Source organism: Seriola dumerili, unplaced genomic scaffold, assembly GCF_002260705.1.
Source record: "Seriola dumerili isolate Sdu_G_001 unplaced genomic scaffold, Sdu_1.0 BDQW01000091.1, whole genome shotgun sequence".
NCBI lineage: Eukaryota > Metazoa > Chordata > Actinopteri > Carangiformes > Carangidae > Seriola > Seriola dumerili.
The window spans coordinates 4,908,808-4,932,178 of record NW_019174346.1 but is presented as its reverse complement, the minus strand read 5'-3'; the positions used below and the strand labels follow the sequence as shown (position 1 = coordinate 4,932,178).

Below are 23,371 nucleotides of genomic sequence, written 5' to 3'. Positions count from 1 at the left end.
ACTCAACAGTCAGCAACCACAGAACTGGATCTGAAACACAAAGTGGGCTGTTGGTGGAGAGTCCATCTTTGTCATGGCAGGTGATGCAAAGCAGCTGTCGACACATCAGGACCCGCTAACCAGTTATGATATCAGTCTAACATTTGTCAGTATGAATGAATGACATACCATGTGATTGGGAAAAAAAAAAAACAACTAATTATTGATTTCCTTTGAAAACAAAACGCACACAACTGTTGACAGACATAAATAACGCAATAATTGAATACCAGTGCAAGAAAGCAACAGGGAGACACGGGACAAAATCACAGACGATGGGATTGAGACACCTGCTATTAACACATACAGTGGAGCCTGAGTGAGAAATCCCAACGGAACACAGACACAGAATTTAACTTTTGGTCGACTGAATATGAGAATCAGGGGATGTAACATCAACATTGAAGTTAATATTGATGGGGTACATTAAAATTGAAAAAAAAGAGGACATGGAGATAGACAGAAAAACAATTGCACCGTATCCCTGCCATGTGCTGTGAGCTCCGACCTGCCACTCCTGTGATCCTCATCTTTGAACCTGAAGGAGACACTCGAGCGTGCGTGGAGGATGACCAGTGGGTTGAGCTGTTGAGGAGGAGGAGATGCAGCGTGTCACAGTTAGGGAGTCTCTGATTGGGCTACTGGTTCCAGCTCCCACCTCACTTTGTGGTAGTAAAATCCTGCTCAAAGGTCATTGGTGAGCTTAAGTGAAACCTAACTGTGATTGTGTGACTGTGGTTGCATGCTAATGTGAAGCTCTGACACACTCGCACATACATGCCTGTGTCCTCCCTGCAGCACACGCCCACTGCCATGCACTCTGAATGAAGGCCTGGGAAGCATCTAAACGTTTGCTTGTGCAGTCAAAGGTGTAAGTACTGGGACAGCAGGCTCTCTGATAGAAGACAGTTCACTGTGATAAAACAGTGTGCATCTGTTCTCTGTGTTATTGATTCGTTAATTCATAAAATCTCATTTAAAAAAAAAAAAAACTGTGCAAATGAAGAAGCAAGCAGAAGTTTTTTATTTGGAGCTGCTGCACTGAAACATTTTCTACCCTGGTGTACTGATTCTGCATCCTGGCTGTGGATGGGAATCTTAAAAGCAGTTTAGAGATGATGATGTTTTGCACAGGAAGTAAAGGGTTTGTATTGCAGTAAAGGTTTGAAAAGAAAGTGATACATGAATGGTCCCTGGTGTGGAACAACAGACGACACTAAATCCTACAGGGTGATTTTTTTACACTGAGGCCAAATCATTTTGTGAATAAAAAATGCCTGAATTATTGTTCTGTATCCATTGTTAAAAAATAGACTGATGCTGGCATCAAAAATAAAAGTTAAGCTCACTGTTCCAATACTTCCACTTTTAACTGTATTCATTTCAAAGATTATTATGGAAATGTTTACAATAAGTGCAAATTGGTCGTTTTTCCAGATCAGCTCCTATGATTTTTGATGCTGCGATTAGGAGGTGAATACCCCACCTTTGTCGTCTCAGTTCAACTCCCTGCCTTGTATTTGTCCAAACCCCCTGTGCAACTTTTTCCATGCCTCCCTCTCTCCTTAGGTCCTCGGCCTCACTTATCAGAGTTCTTGCGTGGTCTGCGGAAGCTGGACATGTTCTCATTTAGTGCATAGATGCGCCTGGAGAACTCCTCAAAGCCGGCCACGTCCAGCTCGCCCAGCACCTGTTCGTCACACTCCACAGCCACCGCGTGGTCCACAGGGATGCGGCGATAGTCTTCCAGCCGGGCCTCATCTGCTAACCCTAACCCCATCACTACCCCCATCCCCAGGCCTAAGCCAGTGGCCTCTGTGCCCATGATTTCCTCAGCTTGCTCCACAGAGCAGCGCAGCTCTGGGACCAGGCTAACGGGCGCCTGTCCCGGTACCACAGAGCCGTTCATGGTGCCTGTGTGCTGAACAGCAGCCACTTTTTCCTCCCCAGTTTCCTGCACTGTAGAGGAGTTAGACACCCCTGAGCTGCTGGGTGGTTGTTCTTCAGTCTCTTCTTCTTTATCCAATTCAATCTCTCTATCGGCGCTACTGCGTCTCTCTACTTTCGCTTCTGTCTCCTCACCCTGCTCCGTCTCTTCCCTCTGCTCTCCCTCCTCGATGGCCTCCGTGGTCAGGTTAAGTGAGGTCATGCCGGCATCTAGGGAGGAGGACAGGTGTTTGGGTGAAGGCAAGGGTGGTGCCAGGCCAACGGGGGGCTGCCCTTCATCCATGGCTGTATTGTAGCTGGGTGGAGGGGTTGGCTTGTACTTATCTGCCTCCGAGCTCGCCCTTTTCCTCAGGCCTCGGTCTGGGGAGCTGGTGTGGTAGGGGTAGCCTATCTCTGAGGCGGCAGACACGCCGAGCTGGGACTTGGACGGCACCGGGATTGAGCTGGAGACATGGTGTCGGTCGCTGTGAGGAAGGAAGAGAGGGACATAAACAAAGGCAATGACAATAAAACTACTGGTACAGTATTAAAGTCAACATTTAGACTGTTTTCCATTTGTTACAGTAAGCTTTAATCTCCACAGCCAACATGACTGTGATGTCCTAAGGGGGTGAATGAGACACTCAGGTTCTATTTGGACCTGTTTCTCAATTGATCTCATCAGCACCTCTCCAGCCAAAGCACCCGCCCCCTTTCCCCTGATCCAAGAGAGAGACAGCTGCAGTTCTTTGCAAATCACTCCACCTTACAACATTCAGAAAACATTTGTGCAGGCTGTGAGACTAGGCCTCACGTACTCACCCAAGTATGTCAGACATTTTCCTCCATAACAGATAACAGACTAAGGATCTGGGACACCCCACCCCGCCCAAGTGCTGGAGCCATAAATTTACTTAAATGGGGGCCTCACCACCTCTTCCGATAGCCAAGGCCATGTATAATTCACTGGACTACTTAGCGGTCTGCCTAACGGGACCAGTCCGCTATCTCAGGAGCTGAGGCCCTGTGCCGTTGGGGTCAAAGGTGAAGCAGGGCCTCCCTGTGCTCTCTGGTGATTCACATCTGTTGGTTAAAGAGTTAAGGACAAATCTCTGCTTGTTCAGTTGGACGTGCAATCATTATAGATGTCCTTGTAAATTTTCTCCCGTCACCTGGCGCTTGCAAAGGAAGTCTTGCCTAAAACAGTGGCGCTGACACATCAGTGATGGAAGCACTGGCAGACATATGCGTTTATTGTGTACTAGCTTGCAGTCTGATGGACAGTTTCACCACCAAACACATGACGACTTGTAAAAAGGGCCCTGACCTTGACCCGTGCCGGCACCCTGCAGAGGTGGTCCTGACAGGGTTCACAGGCAGGACACTGCGGAGATGAGGGCAGAAGCCTGTCTAGTTTTAAGAGAAACTTGTCAAACTTCAAAGTGCCTGTGCTACAGTAAACGAGAACCATCCTTGGGCTGAAGGTACAGTATGAAACCGGTTATGGTAATGACCTGCAAATACTGCACCTCTAACATTTCCGCTAATTGGAGTCACACAGACGTCCATGTTGAACTGTCACCTGAGGTCAGGGTTAAGAAAATAAAGGTATAGTGTAATGACCTGATCCTGTGAGAATGTTCGTCTTAAGTGGGCAGAACAGGAGATGGGCTGTGTTTTACTTGGCAGCGCATATCCATCAAAACACATCATTTAATATAAATGGCTTCAGCCTTCCCCCCTAACGAGCACATGGTTAATTCTGCAGAAAAGCATTTTTGAGGCAAAATGGAAACAATATGCTCTTTAACACCTAGTTTTCTGGGGAGACAAATGGAATAAAAAGAATATTTACGAGTTGAATGATTCGCCATCTTAAACACTTATCTGTGACTTTCCAAATGAAACCATCATGGGCTCTTTAGGAGCCAGTCCAAAAATTCAAAACCTGATTTAGGGGAAAGGAATAAAGACAGATGTCATGAGAAGTCAATTATCATTTAAGTAAGTGGAAAATGTGGTTCAGACTCTTTGAAACACAATACAAGTTTGGAAACCGGAGACAGCTGGTACTGAGTGAAGTCTAAGGTTTCAATGCATCATTTATAACAAGCTAGGAAGTGACTATACGTTGTTTGAGCTTGACTGAACGATGTCCTGTCCTGAACGACTGATTAGATGGTTGATTTTAATTATCTTCAGCCCATTTTCTTCCACTCCTCCCTCCAGCTGACTCTCTCGTATAATCCATTTGCTCAGATTTTAACTGGCCATCTAACAAATGTATTACTGACATTAAAAAAATAAAAATCACACAGTCATCACACCAAGTCTTAAGTATAATGAGGACTCTTGTATTTGGACCATGTTATTTGGTTCCACTGTGTGTCTTGGTTAGGCCTGCATTAGTTATTTGTGTCAAATAGTGCTGCAGCGTATTAATAACAGAGAGAATGGGTGTGCTTCAGAATGGGTGGAGGACTTCAGCCAAGCAACCCTCTGGGCAGTCATAACATTTTTTCTTGAAACATTTTAACTCTGATGACATGTTTTTTAATGCAGGCAATTAGCCTACACATGTATAGCCTCTGTGACCATATGTGCTAAATAAGGGTGCTGGGAAGACAGAGCTGCTGAAAAACATTTCCTAAAGTTGTTTGGAAAAGCTGGAACTCATACAGCGCCATTACAGAATAAGGCCAAATACTCCCATGGCATGAGCTAACTGTGTCTCCCGTTGACAGTCTCGGTGCACTGAATGAGATTTTTCATATTCTTAATAAACATTTACTCTGTCCCCTTTCTGAAATTTCCTTCCCCTTGTATAAACCATTCATACAAACAGTCCTTAAACTGCTTTTTGAGACGAGGTGGAATGTAATTCTGAGGACGGTCATTGGGTTGGCCCACCACTTTGGTCCACACTGAAATATCTCAACTGTTATTGGATAGACTGTCATTATTTAGGACATACACTAAGTTCCCAGTTTGTTAGGTACACGCAGTAAAAACTAATGCAGTCTAATACATAATACAGTCCTGCAATAAATCATATCCTATCCTATTGATCATAGAGGTGAACCAAAAACAAAACATTATAACCTTCATGAAGGAGGATTTATTGCAGGGCTGTTGTATCAGACTGACAAGTTTCAGCTAGATGTGCCTAATAAACTGCTAACCGGGTAAACATTCATGTTTCCCTCGGGGGGTGGGGGTGGGGGGGGGGGTTGTTACGACTTTGGTAAACCCTTAACTTTTGCTCAAAACTTTGGTTTGGACCTAATGTTAGGGCGCCAATGTTAGCATTTTGATCCTATGTGCCACTGTTGCTACGTAGAGCTGAGCTGCTAGCATGAGTGTAGATTTTAGTTTTATTAAAAACATACTTTAAATATCCACTGCAGTATTGAGACAGTATTCACCCCTGGTTTGTTGCCAGGTATCCCTGAGTCATGACAGATATTGACTGATGCCTGTTCTGGTAGATGCTGTGGTCCATTAGAAATTGTTGTGTTGCATGTAATGATGTTACTGGGCACTCTTTTAGCATTCCTCATCAAGTATGTTTACTGTTTGAACTTTCTTCTGTTTTGGGAAATGTTTCTTTCAATTACTTCTGATGCCACTACACAATAACTGTTTGAATAATAATATCAATAGTTATAATATATTTGATGTATATAATAAAGAAATCCCCCTCCGTATGTACTCTATGAAAATGGACCAAAACAATAGAGGGCTCAGATTTCAGACAGCTTGGACTTTGTTTGCGGCATTCATGACAAGTAAAGTGAATTCATGATAGCAGCTCGACACACAATACTGATGGGAAAAAGGTCTGTTGCTCATCTCTAATGTGTAATATGCAGCTGTGTAGTGATAAGTTCCCTCCACTGGCAGCAGAAGCTATCCAGCTACAGTAAGTCTCTACATTTCACCGGGCCTCACTCTCTGTTGTATCACTCAAACAACAACTTGAGCGCACATTTTAAATGCTGCTAAAAGGCCTCTGCCTAAATCATCATGTACAAAACTCGTGCCGAGCCAGAAATAGCCTTCACTCCTCCAGAGCTTTTTGCCTGCTCTCTTCGTTTCCACTGCTGATGTCAAACCTGGCATATTTCAGGCCGACTCAGGAATTCGGTTAGCCAGACCTTTCCACTGTCCTGTCCCCCGACAGGCTTCACAACATGCCCCTGTTCATATTCAAATCCCACTAAGGAGCCATGATTTTGGGCCAAAACAAGCAATGGCAGATAAGATTTGGTTGTTTGATGTGGTTTAGGGAAATCCCTGTGAAACTAATATGCGCTATGGTGGAAGCTAAGTTTTCTTTTTGCTTTGACAGAGCAGGACTTATCGACCGTCTGGCTCTGGAAGACAGGGAATCACCACAGCTCAGCATGAGCGACACGATCAACAAGCTGACAACACCCTCACACTGCTCAATGCATTTCTGATGTATTACATCTTTTACAGGGACTATACTGTTGTTTTTACAACAAACATATAACAGGGATATTGATTCACTTAACATTTTATTTAGGCTTTAGTGTCTGCAAGCCAACATGGAACTAAATAAAATAAATTTAATCTACTATAGTTTTGACAGTTTTTATACTGATCTCATGCAAAACAACCATATTGACAGCAAAATAAATTAAATAATAATGTTGAGAATAGTTTGACATTTTGGAATATAAGCCTACTCAGTTTGGATTTGATGAGACAAGTGTTACCTCTCTATGGTTAGTATAGCTTAGAATAAAGACTGGAAACAGGGAAACCACTAGCCTGGCTCTGTCAAGATGAAAAAATAAAAATAAACAACAGCTTTTCAGCACATTTAAAGCTCAGTAATTAAAACAGCGTACTGTATCTCGTTTGTTTAATCCACACAAAAGTACAAAAACAACAAGTTGTGTCTTTTCCATGTGCACTGAGTTTGTCGTATCCAACAAAGAGTCTGGCACATAACCCCCACAGAGTTTGGACAGAACCAGACCTGTGCCCCCGTGCTTCCAGTCTTCATGCTGAGCTAAGATAATCGTTTGTCCTTGTTATTGGTTTATCAAAGTTAGTGATTATCAGTACTTTACACACTTCTTATGGTGTGTGTGCAATCACTTTCATACATGTACATGATAGAATTTCCAACTTCACTACTCATGAACAGCAGTAGTCTATGCTGAGCAGTGCACTGACTTAACTAGCTGAGGTTTAACTGGACTCACTGATACCATATGCATGTGTGAGACCCTGTCATGTCCTTCATTCTTATTAATGACTACTATTTCATCAGCTATGAAACCTTATAGGGTTGAAAATGTACTGTACATCTAAAGTTCAAGTTCTAAAATCCAGGATCAAGTTTTATTGGATTTAAAGGCCATATTTCAAAAATAAAAAATCTATCATGTTGAGGTGACTCCTCAAAGAAAGAAATATAAAGATGCGGTTGGGTAACATAATGGTTTATGTGACAAGAGGGAGAAAAAATAGATTGGAAATGGCAGCATTATTCCTGCAGGGTCAGGAGGAAACGGTGTTTCAGGAACTGATGTACGTTTGTAGAATATCACATGAACAGAGAGAAAGGATTTATACTTCCAAATCATCCATTACTGTAAATATAGTGAATTCATAGGGCACTTGTCAGGTTTAATGTTCCTTGCAAATTTTAGGGTTAGCGTTGGTAAATAAATTTCATATTATAACCTTTTATCTGTCACTGTTGAGACTGCAGCTGTCTGAATGTCACAACTCTTTGTATACATCATGTAACACAAGGGGACTACCGTGGTTTTGCTAACTTTTCTCAACTCACTATGGGGTCTTTGGGGAGGTTCACATCCTCCAGCTGCTGTGTTGAATCTGCCTGGCCAGGCGCTCTGCCACACCTTGCCTCCCCCCTTGTACGTAGCTCAGCTTCCAGGCACTGGAGTGGGATTAGGGCCCTGTGAACCTCTGCCAAGCCCTCAGTGGATGTGGAGCGGCAAATGGGAGCATGTTGAATACGTTTGCTTTGATCTCAGCAGACTGTGCAGTTTACAAAGAATTGGTTTCTGGTACTGTCTCTGTCTCCCTCTCGGTAATAGATTCACCATTTTTCCGCTGTTTCTCATCCTTCAGCAAGATTTTGAAAAAAAAAACTTTACTGCCCATTTTGCACCAGAGCTTGACTGTATATATTATGAAATGTTATGATGTGTTTCTGAGATGATAATGTTTGGAAATGTATAAAGATATGATCAGCAGTTCGCCAGACAAGCATCTGTAGTCCACTGTAGAAAACAGGCTTCATAGTACACTCTTTTGTATTCTCTGCTTTTCTTCAATTTTCCATCCGTTCTGTATAAAATGATTCTGCGATAATGCCATGGTGTGGGTCTCGGCCCTTTGGGAAAGGGTCTCCCTGCAGACTGGATGCATGCTGAATTAGTTCTTTATGGAGGGAGGAACCGTTTCCAAATATGTTCTGGAAACAGCTCCCTTGGTCATATCCTTCATCACATCATCCCTGTTTAGGATGCATGGAAGAAAGAAAGAGGTGGCAAGGAGGGATAGAGCAAGCAGATTAGCCTCTCCTCACAGTCTATAAGATAATTAACTGCAGATGCCATTCTGCCCTTTTATATATTCATATTTCACAAGCTGGGTCCCAGCGCTGGAAACTGTATCTGAGTTGAGGCTTTTTCAAACAGTGCATGGAAGACTGGAACTGATATGGGAAGAGGATGGTGCAACAGTGTGTGAAGAAAAATCAGTGCATATCCTCCGTATTACAGAGCAATGTGAAAGAGTCACCTCCTCATCCTCACTGGAGACTTTGATTTAGGCTGAAGGAGCATTATGCATGGTCTTATGATGAGAGGAGGGCAAGTTTAACAACTGTGACTCCACATACTTTTCATACATTTTTTTTTACCTTTTTCAAAAAGGTTTTTTTTTTTTATTTTATCAAGTTTGACATTTTCCTATCAAGGTCTTTTTTTTGTCTGAATTATACCATTTTACAAATAGACAAATACTACTGTGCTCCATTACATCATTATAGACTGTACTTATAGTACCGTATGTCTTGCTTGTCTGAGTGTGGCTTTCCAATATAGAGACATACTGATAACTGAATTATTCAACAAACACAAAGTGTTTGACGTGTGTTCAGTAGTTTAGAGGGACCAGTGGGAGGGTGTTACCTTTGGACAGAGCCAGGTAAACTGTTCCCCCTGCTTCAGTCTTTCTGCTAAGCTAAGCTAACTGGCTGTTTCACATTTACACTGCAGAAATGAGAGTGATATCAATCTAACTCTCTGCTACCCTTCCCTAAATATTGACTTATACCTTTAAGGTATTGCTAAGTGTATTGGTTAGCGGTAGAGCTGTATGTCATATGACAATGTGAATGACTGATGTAAATGTGTGTTTTTAGGTCAGTGCCGTTTCGGCCTGATGAGATGACTTCTGAGTCAGCACAGAGCAGCTTTTGTCCCTGTGGTCTCATTGTCACAAAGGAGTGTGTTTGTGGCAAGCCACTGTGGAACAGTTACACTTCCACCACCACTTCCATGCATGTGTACACACGAATACACATACACATGGCTTAAGGGTTTAGCGGGTCCCTGCTTTCATCTCATCTATCTTTGGGCCCTTCCACTTCCCATTAAGGAGGGGGGGGGGGGGGGGGGGGGGGGGGGGGGGGTCGATGGAGGACTGATTTGGGAGCTCAGGCTTTTCATGGCTTCTTTCCTTTCAAAACAAAAGATTATTCAATTAATGTGTGTAATACACATTTTCCCCTTTGCTGACCCTGGGAGAGGAGTGGAGATCAAAGACAGCCCTCTCTTTTTTAGGACAGTGGAGCTGAGGCCTGACGCAGACTGACTCCCAGGTTTTAGTGGAGGGTTAGTCACAGGGCATAAGACTGTAGAAGGAGAGAGGCAGAGATCTGAGCATTCCTCCAAAGCGGGACAAAGTGACTGCTGCAAATTTCATTAACAACTGCTCTTTTCAAATGCGGAGGTACTGATGATGCACGGAGGTGGTGCATCATTACAAAGGCAATCTACAGTATTCTTAACTTTTCCCTAAGACATCTGTATGATTTCAGACAATACTGTTCTGTGACAGACCAATATTTCATATCATGTCAAATGCTTTGTAACATGGATTTTGAAAAGTGCTCTGTAAATAAAGATGATCATTATTTTGCTGTCAAATCAACAGTTCTTACTTGAAAAATGTACTTTTGCCAATAATCACTGTGAACAATCTGAAATAGATGCTGTCAGTCGTGGGTTGACTGCACTGAAAAATACCATTACATACAGCCATGGTTTCATGGAACTCTTTGTCTGTATATTCTCCCTCCTAATCTTATAATTATATACAGATATAATGCTAAATTATAATATACGGTCAGGTATTACCTCAGTCCCACTTGATGAGCTATTTGTTGTGTTTACTTATTTAATATATTTTAATTTTAGTTTTTCTGGTGTTGTTTGCTCTAGGTTGGAATGTGATTTTATGTCGTCTGTTAATGTGGTGGATGATTGGACCTGAGGAAGAATATCCTCAGTTTTGATTGAGTAAATGGGAATGAAATGAGAGCGATTTTACATTGTGTTTGATTAAAGAAAAAAAAACCCTGTAAATTCAGACACATCACTTTTATCCTTCAGGCTTCAGTAACTCAGAGCAAATATTTGTGGTGCCTTTCTGATTCTTACCATCGGACCAGCAGACCGTGCTCCAGGAAGTTCTTCAGGTTGGGTAGTGTCTGCTGCAGGTCTGGGGTGGTCAAGCCATGTTGATATCTCAGCTGCGAGAAAAAGGAACACATATTTGTATCAATAACCTCAAACAAACTACAGCATCACACAGAGCTGTTCGTACAGTGTGTGGTGGCCCTGCACTACTGCATATGTTATTAGACACGTATGTACATTCTCCATGTTTGGACGTAGCTTAGAGAAGAAAGAAATCCCACCTAAAGGAGAGGTATGAAGTCTACATAGTTTCAGCGTGACACATTTCTACTCCACATCGGACTATTACTCATCTGGACACATAGAGGCATCCCTCCCTGTTACCAGGCATGTGCACTAACACATAAAGTGTGTTGAAAGACAGGAGGTGAGATGCGGGTGAGAAGAAAAACCAAACTTCCTGTTAAAACACCTGGATGAAACGGGGCAAAGAGAACACATTATAAACCCCATTAAATCCTCTTATGATCTCTCCCTCTGTCTGCAGCAGACCCACTTCTAAATTTGGCCTTGAATGTTCCCTCCTCTGTGCCACAGAGCTTTATTTCATGATAGAATCAAATCCTGTGGAAAAAAATCAACACGGCCACCTTGAAACTCCAGCCCTGGTGCCAGAAATATCTCCTCCAACAGTTGAGCGATGTCACAGCGAGCCAGCTCTTGTCCTGGAGAGTTTATTTAACCTATATTACTGAACAGCAGAAGAGCATCATGCCGCACGTCCAGGGTATATCTCCGAGGCCCCTCTGTCACACATACTGCCTGCTCCAGCTGACATCTGTTTTGTTTCCACTTAGGTGCCAAGACAACCACTCTACTTTTACACACACACTTCTGGTAAAAGGATGAAGTACTGCACGTGACTGACACACCATTCACCCTGGGTAACATGCTGCTCATTCATATACGACCACATAATGGATGACTGGCATGATAATAAAGGAATTAGAGAGAAATAAATGCTTTAGCCTACAAGGCCAAAGGTCACATTTCCTTATTTTCAGTTTGAGTTTGAGCTGAATTGGTTTTACACTTTAGAAGGAGACAAATTGTTTTCAGGGTATCAGCAGCCCTCCACTCACATCCATACCACTTTTCCTGTGGCAGATGCTGTAATATTCAGTCAGGGCACTGCTCCAGTACATAGTGGCTCTTGTAAAGCTTGATTAATGGCCAGAGGAGTGGCATATAAGCATTAACACAAAAGGTCATGCTGACAGAGTACACACAGGCCACATGTGCATGCGTGTCAAATTTCTACTCAACATAAAATGGCTAAATCCCTCTCTGTCTGAACAGCTGCCAGAGTCATGTATAAACTGTATGGTATGAACGGTTCGGTATGTGTGGGACATGTACCAATGTGTTCAGTGTTCCAGTGTGTTGTTTGTGATCTGGCCTCAACTGGTGCGTGTCTGTTCGGGGAGTTAAAGAAACAACAGTTCTGACCATATCAGAGGAGGGTTTTTATCAAAAGCAGCTCAGACTGAGGGAGTCGGACAAGGGAAGGGTGTCGCCTTGAAACCCAGCTGGTGATGGAGTGGTCCAAAACCTACGAGAACAACACAGAGATCCATTCATGGCTCACAGTAGACCTCAGGGTCTGACCAAATGACGGCACTGCGCTGTCCACAGGGCCGGCTGAACGGAATTGGGTTTGAAACAGTAGGCCAAGATCAATAACACCACCAGTTTAGAAACAGAGAGAGCATAGCAACACCGGGCAGGGGGGCTTGCTTGTTCTGCGGCCAGATGCTAAAAAAAGGAAAATCCCAATCTCATGGATATCTCAGAGTCACGGTCTAGAAAATATGGGTTAGAAATCATGACTCAGATATCAGAGAAGAATAAATATTATAGCTGCAGCAAAGGTAAACAGAGTTTGTTGGGTGCAGCGTGTGCTTTCTTTGATACTCAGTTAGAAGGCGTAACAAAATGCCATCTTTAAATCCCATTACTTGGCCTGAGCTCTGTCGCGTGTGCAATAACCAAAGTGTGTGTCTGTTAGGAGACCTATGTGGAACCACATGCCCATATATCTGAGTGTGTGTGTGGGAGAGAGAAAGAGCATGATTGTGCATTAGTATGTGTGCCTCCTATTGTTTTTCTGACATGTGGAGATCTTGCCAAGCATGCAGCATAAAGAAACTGGATATGGGTGCAGACAGGAGAGTGATGGGTGACGTCACCGGCTTGCTCCGAGCACACTTCATTACCATGAAGCGCGTTGTGGGGGATTAAAAAATAGGAGGATGTTACTGGAAGCACATGTGTAGATGCTTTATATTTCTGTGAGTCCAGGATTCTTCATAATGTGTGTCTCCGACAAGCCAACACACAAGAAACCAAGCGCAGCTGCATGCGTGTTCACTCAGGCTTTTATCAGACGTCTGCCAGTGGGCACCAACAACACTTGAGCTAAGTGTCTGGTTGGCAGCAGTGCAGAGCCACCAGCACTGGGTGACTGCTGCTTCACACTGTCTTTGTAATTAGGTGTGTTAAACACATCCAGACAGGTTGGAAGACGGAATACTGCAACCCCACAGCTGACCCAGCGCTCAGGCAGCCAGACTATCTATATTCATAAACTGGTCTGGCCCTCCCTAGTGGAAACCGCATTAAGTTTCTCCTCAGAGTGCACTGTATGTGTATGTATGTGTGTTCCTCATGAACTTAGTCCTGGGAAGGCATATATTCTGGACGCTGGTTGTCGGGTATGCAAACAGCAACCCCCCCCCTCCCTTCTTCGCTGCTCGCCAGAGACAAACAGAAAAACATTAGTGACCCGGCCGTGTCATCTGGGGGAAAAGAAAACAGAATCTTGTAAAAGAGAAGGGAACCTAGGAGGCAACTTAATGACATGAAGCTGGGTGTCATTTCCAATTGTTGCACCACGAAAGCTTTGACTGCAGGATGGAAACAAACAGCTGAGAGTGAAGGTTTAGATTCTGGTCTGTAAACACAAACTGTTCTTTGGGAGTCTGTTGTAACTGATACGAAGCAACGTGTTGTAACGTGCGAGTTAAAAAATATAACAGATTGATTTCTATTGCACATTACAGGAATAAAATATTGCGCATAATTTCTGACACCAAAAACCAATAAAATGAGCGTCTTGGAAAATTGTTGTACAAACACAGCATCGAGAAACAGACTCTGAGTGTTTCTATGTCAACAGCTCCAGACCAGATCACACAAATTGCTCAGAATCAGTTCACTTGAGACAGCTTGTCATTTCCAGTTTCCCTTTCATACGTCGCGGTGATGAATGCTGGTGGAGTTCTTTGCGTGCTTGTGCGTATGTGTATGGTAGAGTGCTCTCAAGCTGGCCACGGGGTTCTTTGTAATGGGGCTAACCAGATCGTGGTGAGAAATTCCCAGGGTCCACTGAAGCTGGCTGAAAGGCGAGAACACCTACGTGGGGAGGGGGGTAGACTGGGGGCACCCACTGGGGCTCTTTCACATGATGACATAGTGAAACAGATCCGGCCAGGTCTCCTCGTCACTGCTCACGCCTTTGTGTCTGGACACTCCCTTCGCTGTTTACCTTTTCAACAAACCCCACTCAGGGCTTTGGAGATGCCGCAGCATGTGTAGTGCGGTATGACTGCAGGGTTTTGGTATGAGTGTGTGTGAGAGTTTGGAGAATGGACGCAACTGACCCGTCACATCTGACGATCCGGGGACTCATCCTTATACATCAGAAAGATAAAGTAACAACCCAAAGAATGCAGCAGTGTATACAGCGCCAGCCTGCCAATCCACTGGAGCCACGACCACACATAAACACAGTCAAAACTGACTAGAGCTGGCGGGAACCAGTCAGTTTACAGTACATGCCACCCATCATTTGGCAGAACCTGCTTGTTTGCCCGGAGCTCTGTGTAGCGGCTAAACAAACACAGCCTGGCTTATGCCACATATTACTGTTTCCCTGAGTTTGTCAGTAATAATCATCTTCAGATCGGACCTCGAATGTGGGCGGGCTACAGAGAATTTTGAGGTTGATTGCTGATGATGTGGTGTAGGAGGGTGGCCCAGGTAACAAAGCACAACCCCCCCCCCTCTCCTCCACATCTTTTATGAGATCAACGTAGAAGCTGCTTGTCAGCGAAGACATCACAACAATTCAACACATTGCACATTATTAGCATCATTTGACAGGAGGGTTTCCATTGTTAATGGCGACCGGAGGAAATCTGGGACACAGGATATTTCCATCAAGAGCGATGCACTTCATGTGTCCAGAGGTCAAAAGTCCCCAAATCAAACTGCATCACGGACAATTACCCTGTGATTTATAATCAGCACGCTTTTGTCCACTGAGGTATAAATAGAAATGTTTTTTTTACATAGTAAGGCTTTACATACTCCCAGGGGAAGACAATCAGGGAGCTCATTAGGTCCTATGACAGCTTGTTACAGAGGAGCTAACCAGGTGTTCTTCCCTCCATCGTCCCTCAGGTCAAACTGTGGACTGGATAGTTCAGCAGAGACCGTGAGGTTAACACAGACATTAGTCTCCATACATAGAATTCATATGTAGAGGAGTGGAGCTGTGGGAAATAAGCTGCCACTGACAATATTTCAGGGTTTAAGATGTTAAGTTGACTTAGGTTAAGATGACTTATTCATGAAGAACTTACAAACCACAGAATAAAAAAGAAAAACACAAGATGTAAAAACAAATGACACTATAAGAGCTGAATGATACCACATTGTGGAAGTTAGTGTATACTCATTTCTTACAGTCCTGTCACTTCTACCCATTATTTCTACTGTTCCTGCCAGGGAATGCTACAGAGTGTACATGCTGTGCTGTTAATTATTAAGCCAAAACTAACAGTGTTTCAGTGACCTGTACGCATAACAAGTGGTCACCAACAGATGGTGGTTACAACAAAACTGTTGTTTGCTTACTATTAAAATCTGGCAGGTTAATCTAATGAGTCCAATGAAATGGCGAAAACAGCTATAATTTTAGTTAATGTTGCATTCTGGTCTGTTTGGACGGATACAGGTGGTACTGCACATTCCTCATTCCTCAAAGGTTTTCATTTACATGTAATTTCAAGAGAGAACTGCATTAAAATGTCCAATAACCAACCGTTTCTCAGCTTGTGAGAGCAGCTTTTGGGCATCTATAGTGTCCTCTGGAGACGTTTGGCTGGAGAATGAAGACCACATGCTCCACGCAAAGTTTTGTTCATGATTTAACTCAAGGAGGTATCAACTCTAGCCAACTCTGCCTGTAGATGATTTACTCATGGTAGCAGGTGAAGTTTTACACTGCTTATTACAGTTGTCATTAATTTTATGTGTGCATGTTGTTGTTTTAATCCTCTCATTATGTCTGTTTTTGTACAAGCAGTTCACACAGTGGCACGCTGATCTAATTATTTTTTTGTTTTTGTTTACAGCTCTGTGAGCCTCACATACAGCTCGGGATCTTTTGATCGACATCTTTATATTTTCTGTTCACCGACAGATCTCTTGTTGCCAGCTAGTCGAAGGCCGGGTTCAGCTTTGAGAAAGTAAACAACCCTTTCACCTCCATGGGCTGATATGGTGCAAAATGTCAGAACACTGTATTTACATAGCCAGAGATTTCTGTCTAATCTATTGTTTTGACGTTTCAACAAACAGTTTGACTCGTCCAGAGGAATTACAACACTGGCGTTGTCTTTTGTGGCCAAGCTGCAAAGCCAGACCTCATAATTTTTTGTGTTATACAGTATATTTATTTGAACTCAAAACCTACAATACAATATAGGAAAACTACAGTTGACCATCGCTTTAAACCTGAGGAAGGAAACAATAAATCATTTTTGATTTCCCACTCTTACGGCTGAACCAGAAAACTTTCGCTTTTGCACAGTTTGCAGTTTTGAACAACTGCGCAAAAATAAAATGAAATTTTATTTTTGAGAAACCTTGTGCCACACAATTTCTCCACGGGTTCTATATTCAAGCATGATTTATAATTTCTCTTATTTTCTCTAATTTTGTCTGTGGTTTCTATTTGACAGGTACAAGACATACGGGGAAACTACTGCAAAAACATTATATCTAAAGACGAAGGCTGGCAACTTGGATATATACAGAAACATTTACAGAGGCAAGAACAGTAATGTTTGAGGGTGAGAATTTCAGATTAAGAAATAAATACAAAACTACTTCTTGGAACCGCTAATGCTGTCAACGCCATAGAAATATGATGTAAGATTGTACTCTCTGGTCTCAGCATTTCCTTCAATGTATTTTGCCTTCTCTGTTGTTTTGTTTTTTTTCCCAGAACTTTATTTGATTTATATCAAACATATTCCCCCCACTGAGAAGCTCTTTCTAGCTCACTGGTGGATTTGAAATGGTTGATTATGTTTGCTACAGTGTGATGCTTCTATGATTCTGCCCATCTGGTTTATCCAGGGCACATAATGAAACTCGCTCCGTATAGCCTTCACTCATCCACTAAATAAATTAGACTGAAATGTTGAGCAGGATGCACACAAAATGGCTGCAGATGGGAGCAGGAAAATATGAGAGTGATATATACATTTTTTGTGTTTTTCACTGTTTATATTTGATGTGTATTTACAGTTGTCCGTTGCCTTTATTCGCTGACCCGCCGTTTTTAGGTTTTTCACATTTGCAGCTTTGTATTGGACAGTGGTGGGTAAAACCTCACATGTTGATTGGGTAAAACCTCACATGGTGCAAAGGAGATTCAAAACCTCAACAATCATGTGGTACAGCGTGGAATATGAAATCCAACTTGATTAATCACCGCAGCCTTTCATGTGTCTCCATAAATATACAGAGCAGGGCTCAAGAGTTGTTTGAGTCTGACTGGAGTCATATAATTCATTCACAGCAGAAATTCACTTCCCTTCAACTCCAACAGTTTTCTGGCCTTGACTACGTGCCACGGTCATCATCATCATCCAGTCTTCAAACCAAGCTGGGAATCAGGATTCATAAACACCACAGCCGCTTGCTTACCACAGAAAATATCTTCCCACATATTTAGCGTGAAGAATTTCTGCTGTCTCATAGTTGTCTTGTATGAAGGATTTTTTTAAATTTTATTTTCCATGCTAAATTTTGAGTTAAGTATACAAGTATCATTTCATTTCCGCTTCATTACAATAGATTTAGATGGTATGAATGGGACTGAAAATGCCAAACTGAAATGCTGATACTTCAGTGTAATGGGTAGTGGAGTGTCGTAATGGTTAGAGAAATTATTGCTCATCCAAATGGCGTGGCTCAAGCTTTCCAAAGGGCAAACAAAAAGAGAAAAGAACGATCAACAAAGTATCACATTATTACTTCTTCAATGTCTGGAGTTTATTTTCATAAAAATGTTCCAAGGAAGTAAAACTCACACAAGCAGCGACATAGAAACTCTCCAAAATTAAATATTCAGAGAAACAAAACGAGTAGAGCTGAAGCTGTGGAGTGCAGTGTGACACAAGCTTTCCACTGCCAGAGATGTCTGTATTTTGCATTGTGGACAGAAGTCGGATCGAGTCTTTCAAGTCAAATTATCAGATTTTATGTCAATATTAAAAGTGACCAGGTGATAAACTGCTCCTTTCAGAAATGAGTCAACATGAGCAATAAACAAGAAAAACTGATGTCAGTTGTGTATGGTTTTGAAATAATAAATTACAGTTACACTCACTAATTAAATCAACAATCCTGATAACACAACAAAAACCTCCCCCAGTTTATTTGTGATGGATTTTAAATTTAAACATATAAAGATATTTAGATATGAGCCTTGAGTGGAAAACAGAAAATAACACTTTCATGTTGTAGCAATCAAAAACCATTCTTCTGCTGAGCAATGTAAACAAGGAAGTGTATGAGCAACAGTTAAAACATTAGGGTTATACTGGAAAAGAAATGGTTTGTATGATGTGTTGGCCGGCCACATCAGAGATCAAAAGTGTTTATACCTGATCTGTACCAAAGGGGTGGGGGTTATTCTTGGTTTATTGTATTTGGACCAGGAAGGAAAAAAAAGGGGCTAGAGAGAGAAGTGCGATGCCTAGTTCCTTTCTCACCTCCACACAGCTGGCCAATCACAGCGTGAAGCAGCTGCGAATGTTTCCGAAGGTATTCAAACATCCAACAAGCACTTCTGAGTATACTGGCCCCTTAAGACAACTGAATACAGCTAACTGTTAACAGCTATTTGAAGAAATGTAACAGGACTGTTTCTGTGTTGAATGAAAGTCATGGGTTAATAATTTATGACTTTTATCGGCCTCTGTCATCTAAAGGTCTATCGCTAAGCTTTGTAACTGATCTACTGCACATTAAGTTCAATATTCGCAACATAAGTTCAAATTAATTATTATTAAAAATGTCTCATTTGGTTTTTGTTCCGAGTTGGAAAGAAAGGTGTAAATTAAATAAATTAGGTGAAACTGCTGGTCAATGATCCTGTCAAAGCTTGATGGTCATTTTGTGCTACAAGGCGGAAAAAAATGTGCTCATTGCAACTTTGACATTAAAGGAGAACTCTGTCGATTTTTACACATCGAAGTCTGTCTACAGGTGTTGGGGAGTACTGGTGAAAATGGTGAATGAACTGTGCGAAGTCCTCAAGTGATGTCACTTGAGTCGATGTAGGTTGGGTCTGAAGACTACAAGTTAGAAAAAAAATGTGGGGGTGTAGAGTTAGTTAGAAAAAGTCTAAAGGCGCAGTAAGCTAAACAGACCTGTGTAGCCTGCTCCTCATCTCTGATTGAAGCTAGTGGCTTGAGGCTACATTAGCCTGCTAGCGTAACACACCTGAAACTCAAATGGGACTGTCAGGTGGTCAAGTTACACTGTGGGTAATGAAGGCACCGTGTTTTGACAAGAAGGAAGATTACATGAAATAAAAAAATCTTTTGATCACTTTTAAATTGTCCAGTGTGAGTTACAAAAGGGGAGCAATGCTAAAATCAGTGGAGAGTCCTGTCAAGATGTGCAGGACCTAAAGCCTTTCACTTTCAAAAACATATCCACACCTTCAGAAGATTAGATAATATATAGTGGAGAGGTATGTTTAAGATTAAGGTGTTTGACTAAGTTATTGACTTTAGCAGTGACCTTATCGCAGTAAGATGTTTAAGAACCAAAGCAAACCTGACGCTCAAGTGTCCATGGGAACTGCCTGACTGCATAGTTCATACTATGTTTAAGAACTTTCTTAACAGGTGAAATGTAATATTCTTTGTACTTCCCGTCTCCGTTGCCATTTTAAAAAAGCGTGTAATAAAACAGTTCTTATTATTGCACACTCAAAGTTCTTCCACTTCATTTAACATCCTTTAACTCGACTCGCTTTCTCCTTTTTCTCTCCCTACTCTCCCCTCCTCTCTGTCTCTTCCACGCTGCAGTAATGTAATACAGGTGTGGTGTACTCACTGCACCCGAGTCCAATTCAAAAGCAGCCCTAATTCAAACCAGATTCTTCCGTCGCATTACTTGTTGTTACACTTTGCTGAGTATCATATTGCCGCCAAATTCAGTCAACAGATTTACATAATTACGGGAAAGGCTGTGTGAGATGAATAGGAAATTCAGTTAGGGAGACCACCGGTGACAAGAGACCAATGTTAGTCTCCTCTGACCCCAATCACTGCAGGGAGGGTCGGAGGTGGGTACTGCCGTGCACAAAGTCTTAATGAGATCCCTTCATGATGTGGTTATTTAGTCTGTGTATGTGCTGGTCAGTGAGGAGGCCTATGAGTGTTGTGTGCTACAGTGACATCTATTGGAATAGCCACCACCCTTGATGTCGCTCTGCTCCTCAGGGCTAATGACCCTCGCCACTGTAACACTGGAGCCAAGCTAAGTAACCCAACACCCACACAGGCCAACCCTGTTTGTGAAGTCACAACACCGAGGTCAACTTCCTGTTAGCGGTATTGAAATGCAGGAACGTCATCAATGGCAGCTCTCACAAGACCTCCCGGTTCCTGGATGAGGCACACCTCGGAGAATATGCTAATTCACTACTTTGTAGTTTCAAATTCAAAGCATACGGAGCTTGTTCTTGAGCACAGCCACAAACGTTTGTGGTCTGAATGGCGAATGATGCCAAACAGTGACAGGCACAAGATGTGTGATGGGTGGATGGAGGGAAATCGAGGATAGCTTTAGCTCAGCACAGGTCTACTGTCTTTTTTTTTTTTTTTTTTACCGTGGAAAGATACATTAATGGAGGAAAGTGTTCCTGAACAAACACAACAAGCTTTGCCATAGTTGTAGCATGCCTTTTAAATAGCTCTGCCAAATATAGTCTTTAAAACATCATTTTAATTTTAACCGGAGTCTGATCACACTCATTTTATTATTTGGAATAAAAGTGCTGTGGTATTTTACAAGGGAAATCTTTTTTTAATATGTTTGTTGTGTTTCCACAAGGCCCCTAGGAAAATAGTGGGGCAGAGAGGAGAGGATGAATATATGGTTTGTGGGCAGGTGTCTATCCTGGCCTCGTGTTGCCCACAATTTCTCTCTAACTCCATTCCACTCCTTGTGAATGGGCATATTATTTTCTTTCCTCTTCACTTTGCGGATGGCTTTACGACTGAGATTTTCTATTAGTATTACCACTGGATTGGAAGTGACAGGGAGAGCCTGGGCTGGCAAACCTATGTACATTCTTCCTCATCTGTCTGAGTTACCAGCTTTCAGATGTATTTCTTTCAAAGTGATGGTGGCTCAGAGCTACTTATCCAAATGTCTGCTTATTTTAAATGTCTGTTTTAACAAGTTGAAAGTGTGAGAGAGTGAGCAATAACAAGAAATGAAGAATGAAAAATAACTGACGTGAGACTGAGTCTCACTATTGCTCACGACACAAAAATAGAAAACATTTGCATCTGGCAAATAACATTATAAACCTCTCTCAGCTTACTTCACAGAAACAGTCTGTCAAGTATGAATACAGCCTTGATGACAGTAAAATGACCATGTCTGGCCTACAGTACGATTGACTGGCCAACTACATGCCCTATCAAAACAGCAACCAAAGAGCCCCAGATTAAAGCTCAGACTTCCAATATTTCAGAGTTCAAAGGGATTTTCAGCCAGATCCTACTGCTATTCTACCAGGGCAAAATATGTAGCATCAAACTGCTGCGTGGAGGAATTTGGGCTGGTGAGGATGACAATATAAACAGGCAGGAGTGAGGTCTTTCATATCCCCAAATAGAAGATTTAGCTACATGTATCACATGCAAGATGTCTGTTTTCATTGACTGTGCGTACAATATTACAGATTTGTAAGCTTTTTGATTTTGTGTATGTCAATGTAAATGTTTGTTTGTGAGTGAGCCAGACAGGGCCATCAGGAGAAGGTTATGAACATATTAAGTATTAGCAGGGATTCTAGTAGTAAGCCAGCAGATCAACCATTCCTGAGCTCTGGCAGAATAGATCTGAGATTGTGGTCAGCTTTCCAAGAGCCACTGGCAAAGACAAAGTCCATATTATGTTTCAACAACAACCACTATTGTATAAGAATGTTGGAAAGAAACAGTACAACTTATGTGAATTATGGTATAAATTATAAACACTGATTTTAGTCACACTTGGAAACACTAAAGACCAAAATGTTGACTTGAATTGGGATTTCAGGGATGACAAAGGTGACGTTGCTCTGTAAGATTGTTGATTTAGCAAAAAGGAAATAATGGTCATAATGATAAAAAGACACAATAGGAGATGTAAACTCACCACATCCAAGAGAGTCACAAATTTGACAATAAACAATCTGTAAAATGCCGTGCATGTGTTCAGCAAATACAGTAGTGCATGAAAGTGATTTTTTCAGGGTGGGATAAAAATTCAAAAACAGCATAATGGTACAATAAACAAAAGAAAAGAAAAAGCCAACGCTCTCCTTTTCATTGGCTCCCAGTATCAAATTAAAACCTGCCACGGTATGCAAAGAGTATAGGCCGTGTCCGGTTTACTTTGGAGAGCCTGGAGCATTCTCTGGTCATCTGGGTTTGTTCAACTATGACCCTGCACAGTGTTAAGGATGTTAAAACTTTTTTTGCACTGCCAATGTGCGGCAGTGCTTGGAATTTAAACAGTCATACACAAATACAGAAAGATTTTCTCATAATGAATGGTTGATTAGAATCAGGAACTGGTCTTTGCAATCCAGAGACACAATCTACAATATATGATATTTAATTTTACCTATGAAGCAATGCAATACTCCAGGCCAGAATCCCATGTGAAGTGTTTCCTGCATTGTTTATTTAAAATTAGAAAAGGAGATGTAATCTGCGATTAGACTGGCTGATTCAAGATCGTAATATCCTCAGACTGCTGCTGCAGAGTGCTGCCCAGAGTTCACAATCCCCATAATGCATGTTAGATGTATTTATGAAGATCCACTGTATTTCTCACTCTTACACAAAAAACAGCCACAGAGGTTTCCATAATAAATAAATACACACATAAATAGATACGTTTTTTTTTGTTTTTTTTAAATGGGACTTAATTCTCAAGGAACCAAATGTGCCTACGACTTGAAGAGAGACTCAGAGACAGAATGATGAACAAGAAACAAATAGCTATTGTGTGGTCAAGTTTTTTTTTTTTGTTTTTTT

General features: G+C 42.0%; 1 protein-coding gene across 1 annotated transcript in view; it reads right to left on the bottom strand.

Annotated features, from left to right (window-relative positions):
• Positions 1–988: 988 nt before the first annotated feature.
• uvrag (UV radiation resistance associated) overlaps positions 989–23,371 on the bottom strand; it is an 85,894-nt gene continuing 63,511 nt past the window's right edge. The window contains exons 14-15 of the mRNA XM_022746078.1: positions 10,701–10,792; positions 989–2,450 (exon numbers count right to left, since the gene is read on the bottom strand). Of these exons, the coding sequence (XP_022601799.1) occupies positions 1,619–2,450; positions 10,701–10,792 (924 nt within the window). The 3' untranslated portion in view covers positions 989–1,618. The remainder of the gene's footprint in view (positions 2,451–10,700; positions 10,793–23,371) is intronic.